We start from the raw sequence: 6286 nt of genomic DNA, 5'->3' as shown, positions 1-6286 counted from the left end.
CCCTTCCCCGGGGCTCTTCCCCCCCAAAACCCGCTGCGCATCGCCGCGGACCCCCGCGCAGCGTCGCTAGGTGGCACCATCGCTCTTCCTGGCGAAGCCGCGGCCGCACCGCCCCCGGCCCACCGCCCCCGCCCGGCCCGGCTCGGCTCGGCCCGGCTCGGCTCGGCTCGGCTCGGCTCGGCTCGGCTCGGCTCGGCCCTCACGGAGCTACCGCCCCGCCTGCTCCGCCGGCGGTGGCAAAGGGTGTCCCCCCCTCCAGGCTGCGGCCCCATCCTTCGGGGAGCGGGGCTGGGCCCTCCGCCTCCCCGCGGAGACCCGCCTGTAATTAATGCGGAGCAATTAGTCCGCAAATCCCCTCGGAGCGGCACATGCTCCCGGGCGAGGTGTGTGCCCAAAGGTGTGCGTGAGGCGGTGAGAGTGGGTGTGTGGCGGTGGTGGCGGTCACAGCCCCGAGCACCGCACGGGTGATAATGGTAATAACGAGACACTGATCGCTTTTCCGAGCGGCGGCGGGAGGGATGAGCCCCGCCGGTTCGGCTCCGGAGTCCGTAGAAACCTCGCCACTGTGTTATTTCCCGAGCCGTTTTCCTAGGCAGAATTGATCCTCTTGGGGGAACGGGGGAGCGGAGGAAAGAATCTCAATTGCAAATATTATTTAGAGTTTATTCTAGAGAGCGTCTGTGCTTTAAGATGTTCTTCCGTAGATCCTGGTGGGTGCTGTAAGGAGACAGGATTGTGGTGGGTTTCGGCTGTGCAGGGAGTTGGGTTAGCGGGGGGGTGGGGGGAAGGAAAAGACACGATCGAGAGTAGCTGAGACTTTGTGCCCCCGTTGGAGAGATGGTTGAGTCCTCGTCAAGGTTGCTGTGGTATCCCAGAAACACCATTCACTCCGAGCTGTGACCGCGCACCATCAACAGCAACAACTCCGCTGCGCCTGGCCAAGGAATAGGAATTAGGAGCTCTCAAGAATAATATGAAAGGGATCTGCAGAGGGGAAATCCGTGCAAAGGAATCGAAATTAGCAGGCTTTTGGGAAAGGGGATGTACTAAATGTGGCCGGCTGGACTTCATCCTGGTGAAGAAAATGGAGATTAAAAGTGGATTTACATTTTGGAACCTCGTCTTTTTATTGATGGTTTCGTGTGTGAAAGGTAGGGTAGAATTTGAGGGGTATATTTTTAGGGGTCCCTTTGCTTTTGGTCAGGGCGTTGCAAGCTCTCGTCTAATACAAACGTATATTTAAAAATGTGGTAATATGTTATTTTATATTTTTACCCTGGGTACTTTGCAATGGGAAGATATAAATGATTATTAAAGCGGGGAGAAAAGAAGGAGTTGAATCAGAGCTCTCTTCGGAGATAGGAAATGTATTTGCTTTGCCAGGCTTGGCGTTCAATGCAGTGACTGAGCTCGGGCTCAATAAATATTCTTGCAGTATGCTCAAACGGAGACGTGAGTTGGTTCATATAGCCTCTAACTAGTGTATATTCACGCAAATCCCACCGGGCGACTTTTTTAAGGTGATGATGTTGGTACTGTGGGGGGACTACCTACATTTCTCTTTTTTTCTGCCGAGCAACTGGGCTCTTTGCGGGAATGCCTGTATCGATGCACTTATTAGTTTAACCCGTTGCGTGGGGAAAGTTACGGAGGACCCAGCGTGTGCGTAGCCCTCTCGCAGCCCTAAATGCGCTTCACGCTCAGCTGTTTGTATGCATGCAGGGCTCCCTGACTGTCGAAGAGGTATGTTAGCAATTCAGCCTTGAAGGCATGGTCTGCCGCTGTGTGCAAAGATCGACACCTTTTCTCAACCTTCTTTTGGTCCCCCTTTCCCTGTTGGGGTCTCCCGTGGTTTCTCTATTATAGGATTTTTTTTCTTCTTTTTTGTCCCTTTTTCGGGGCAGAGGGTATTTTGCTTCATTCCTGATTCTGTCTTCATGAAAGGAGGGCAGAAAGGAAACCGCTAGTTAGCGGTATGAATACCTCGACTAAGTCTGTGCTTATCGACAGTTAAGGGAAATGACACACACAGAGAAAAGACGAAATATGTGGCTTGAATAACGTGCACCTCCAATATTGCACAGGCTAAACGGTGAAGTGCTGATCCCATCGCGCGTGCCTTCAGTAAAGGGACATATTCTGCAACTCCCCACATTCGGCTGCCTACCCGAAATAATCTTCCCTTGTTTGTGGCCAGTGATTAATATCTGATTAATCACCCTTTTATCCCACTCCTTATCCTCATCCCTCCTCCCCACCACACTCACGTTCTCCCAGAATATTGGATAGACATTATCGATCCTCTCCGAGTTTTTAGACTTGCTTATCGCCTACAGAGGTTGCCTGCACGGGTGGGAGGGAGGTGTGCTTGGGGGGGTGGGGGGGGGGGCATTCAAAGGCGTGCCTTCCCAAGCTGGCTCTGCCTTGGATGAAACAGTTTATTGTACGGCTTTGCAGCTGCTTGTCCTCCCCATTTGCATCTCATGGAAAAGATCATTCGTTTTTCACGTTAAGGGAGGGGGAAGGTGGGGGGGGAGCGGGCTCGTGAGGTTTTACGTTATCCTGACACGAGAGCCGAGGCGAAGGGTCTTGCCTGCGACGTTAACGAACATTTTAATTACAGGCAGCTTTCCCCTGTTTGCGTCCATTGAAGCGGTAGGCACTCTGCGCTTGCCCCGCTTTTGAGGTCTACCGGTCAAGTCCAGCCAGGGATTGTGGGGGGCATTTCTTTTCCTGTCTCCCCCTTGCCTATAAGGGTTTCTCCACGCCGGGTGCGATCATTTGCAAGTCATGGGCTCGGTGCCTGCGAGGCGCGCAGTGCCGCTCCGCGGCGCACAGCGGGTGCGGTGCGGAGGTGCTGGGGTAATGGGTGGCTCCGGAGCTGCTGCCGAAGCAACTGCTTTGTGAGCACGAGTCGCGGGGCGGCAGCATCCTACAGAACTAAAGGCTCGGGCGGTTCTCCTCGTGCTGCGACGGCCGCGGGAGCCGTGCAAGTTTCCACAGCACCTGTTGAGAAGCCGCTTCCCTTGCCCTTGGAGGAAAGGAAAAAAATGGGGGTACCGAGGGCAAAAGCTGGAATGAAGCACCTAAAACAGCACCAAAAAAAAAAAAAAAAAAAAAAAAGCAAAAAAAAAAGCAAAAATGGCCTTTTTTCTTCCTACCCATACACAGTCTCAGAGAGATGCTGTGAAGCATTCTCCTCCATAGTGTCAGGACTTCAGTTTCCCAGTTGCAGAGCCTCACAGTTTCCATAGGTTTTCCTCATACTGGGGGTCTTCTCAACAACTGGGAGACTGCTAAGTAAGATTTCACATCCTGGACATGAACTCTAGGCTGCCAGGCTTCATAGAGCTGGCTTAGATTCACTGCAGTACTGCATCTATTTTAGGCATTTATATTTAGTTCTCTCCCCACTCCAGTGAATGAATACATTTTACCTTGATTTACATTCCCATTGTGTCAGCATGCACACCAGCTCCCAGAAACCTTGGCAGAGGCACACAATGAATGAATACTTGCCTATTTAAAATGCTCCAGATGTGGGGAGCAAGGTGACTCCCTGGGTCCTACATCTGCCTGGCATTGTCTGGCAAGGCCCTTTCACCACACCCTACCAAAGCATGCTCTATCACATATTTTTGATTGCTTGATCACCTCTATTTCATAGTCCAGCACCACACTGTAATACCTAAACTGTTGCTCTTCCAGCTACTTGCACAGCTTTATTTCGTATGTGCGTCTCAGGCCCTTCCTAATTCTATCATCTTCCTGTCACCATTTCTACAGTCTTGATCCACAGCTTTTCCACTGTTCTGTGTTCCAGATGTTAAACTATACCTGGGAGATTATGCAGCCATGTTGACGTCTTCCTTGTGTGTGTTCATGTAGACACAGAATTTCTTCACGTTTATCTGAAAATTCATGCCTTTCTGGAATATTGCAACTGCACTTGTGAGGGATTAGAAAAGGAAGAAGCAAGAAAGAGAAAATGGGAGGAAAGAAATCACCAGCTGCTGGAGAAGGGGCGATAATAAGAGATAATAAGGAATTATACCTCTTTAATTATACCTCTTTAATGAAAACCTTTAACTGCTTACACAATATCCCATTATGCCTTGGATCAATCTCCAACATAGTCTTACTTGGAGATTCATGCAGTAAAAAAGCAAAGAAATGCCCCCATTGAAAAATGAGAGAAGGCATGAAAACAACCAACCAAACAAACAAAACAACCCCTTAGCAAGTGCCAACAAGAGTCATTCGTGGCCAGCTGCAGGGAAAGATGGATGCTGTACTCTTCCCAGCAGACACCTAGGAGAGCTCCTTCCCCTATCCTCCTTCCCCCAGAAGAAATAAAGAATATTGTTTAGGTGTAGGATATACATATCAAGCTTGGAGGAGCAGCAATCAAAAACCTTCACTGTCCAGGACAGTTCTTTTATTTGCAAAAATGAAACAAGCTGCTTTAGTGAGCTTTGCCTCCTGGGATTTAAGAGAGAAATCACTGATATCTGCACCCATTCAGTTTGGCATCTCTCTCCACCAAATGAAATTTAAAAAATACTTGTGGCCTGTTTGCAGGAGCAAAACAGAAAGGAAACCAGGCGAAATGACCACAAGACTCCTCAAAATCTTCTGTGTAGTTGTCACTCCAAGACAGAGCAAAGAGGTCTGCTCTTTTGTCTGTCTGGCTAAAATGAAGCTTTGTCTCTGCTGTTGTTTTTCTGTTTCCCTGTTGCAGTTGTGACAAGTGAAACAAGGGCAGCCTTCAAAATAAAAGGGAGATGAAGCAGTGAAATTTTAAATGGCTCATTGACAGAAGAGGTGATGAGAAAATGGACAGGATTTCCAAGTGATGGGTACCTGGCATGTGGAAATATTTAGCAGACAAAGAACATACCCTACTTGTTTCAACCACCTTTGCAGTCCCCTCTGTCCCCCATTTCCACCTCAACCCCACTCTCTCACGGATCATTTCAGGAACCACCAACCGCTCCTCACTGTTTCTTGGACAGCCGCTTGACTTCTGGGGTTACTGGTGGTTGGCCTTCCTCAGTGGGGCATGGGCGAGGTGCTTGCCGTGTCCCCGAGGCCAGTAACAGTACATTAATGTAGTCTACTTTCCAGATGGTCGCTGCCGCATCTCCGTGCATGTGTGTCTGCAGGTGTGTACAAGCACGCAGGGGCGATGGGAGACGCTGACAGAAGAGGCAACGTCCCCCTTCTTTTTAACTCCTCAGCACACACTCAGCTCCTCTGCGATGCCTTTTCCCCACGAGCTCACGCACATCACACAGGGCTTCTGCTCAGAGGGCTGCGGGCAGCACCTCAGCGAGGATTTTTTTTTTTTTTTTTCTATGCTGCACAGTTCCGCAGGGTTGCAGACAAAGTTAACCCACCCCTCAGCCACCGCCTTCCCCTTAATTCAGGACTAAAGCAAGGCTCTGCTCTACCCTCCGCCTAGCGCCCGGCTCCTCCTCCCCTTCCCCGCGGTGGCAGCGAGGCACACGCAGCCCCCTCGCAGCAGCAGGGACCACCTGTCCCTCCCCTGCCCGTGCCGTTAGGGATCCGCAAAGGCCACCGGAGGAACGTCGCCTGCAGTAGCCGCTTTTTCTCAGAGAGCAGCAGCAGTCGCAAGGCGGAGCAGGCAGCGAGCGGCGGCAGCTCCACCCGCGCCGCCACCGGCAGCAGCTCCGGCGGCGGCAGCAGCAGCGACACCGGCGGCGACAGCGATAGCGACACTGGCATCGGCCTCCGTTGTCGCCCGGGGAGACCGTCCCTCCAGGGAGTCAGCTCCCTGACACTTCTCTGTCGGAAAATGCCGATTGGCTTCGCTCTCTTTAGCTCGGTGACTGCCGCAAGCCTGTGGTTTGCAAATCTGAGACAGCTCTAGGGTTTCGTTTCTTTTTCTTCGCTTTCGACACACAAAAACAACCCCTCACTCCCTGAGCTCAGCGAGCCCCTTCGTGGGAGCAGAATGGGAGCTCCAGGCAACCGAACTGGCTGAAGAGTTACGTGCTGTACCTTCAACTCAGTTGTCAGCATTCCGACTTGGAAGCACCAGCCCACGAAACCTAAGGAACTCTGTGAATGTGCTTACAAATCCTTCCTTTTCCAAAACATAGCAGAAACTTATAGTCCGTCTGGTTCTGTTTGTTTGTTTTAAGTAGGAACAAACCAAGAAGGATGAATTACCCATGTATCTTAGTGTTCTTTACCTCCGACAGTGAATACTAGCAGCAGTTTAGGGAAAGATGAGAGGTACAGAGAGACTGGTACCTCATCC

General features: G+C 51.1%; 1 protein-coding gene across 1 annotated transcript in view; it reads left to right on the top strand.

Moving 5' to 3' along the window:
• The first annotated feature begins 395 nt into the window (after positions 1 to 395).
• The window catches only part of CSMD3 (CUB and Sushi multiple domains 3), a 668812-nt gene continuing 662921 nt past the window's right edge, over positions 396 to 6286 (top strand). Inside the window, 1 exon segment of the mRNA XM_068672527.1 lies at positions 396 to 1151. Coding sequence (XP_068528628.1) covers positions 974 to 1151 — 178 coding nt within the window. The 5' untranslated portion in view covers positions 396 to 973.

The sequence above is a fragment of the Anas acuta genome, chromosome 2 (genome assembly GCF_963932015.1).
Source record: "Anas acuta chromosome 2, bAnaAcu1.1, whole genome shotgun sequence".
NCBI lineage: Eukaryota > Metazoa > Chordata > Aves > Anseriformes > Anatidae > Anas > Anas acuta.
The sequence above is the reverse complement of the archived record's forward strand: the minus strand, read 5'-3'. Positions and strand labels throughout refer to the sequence as shown.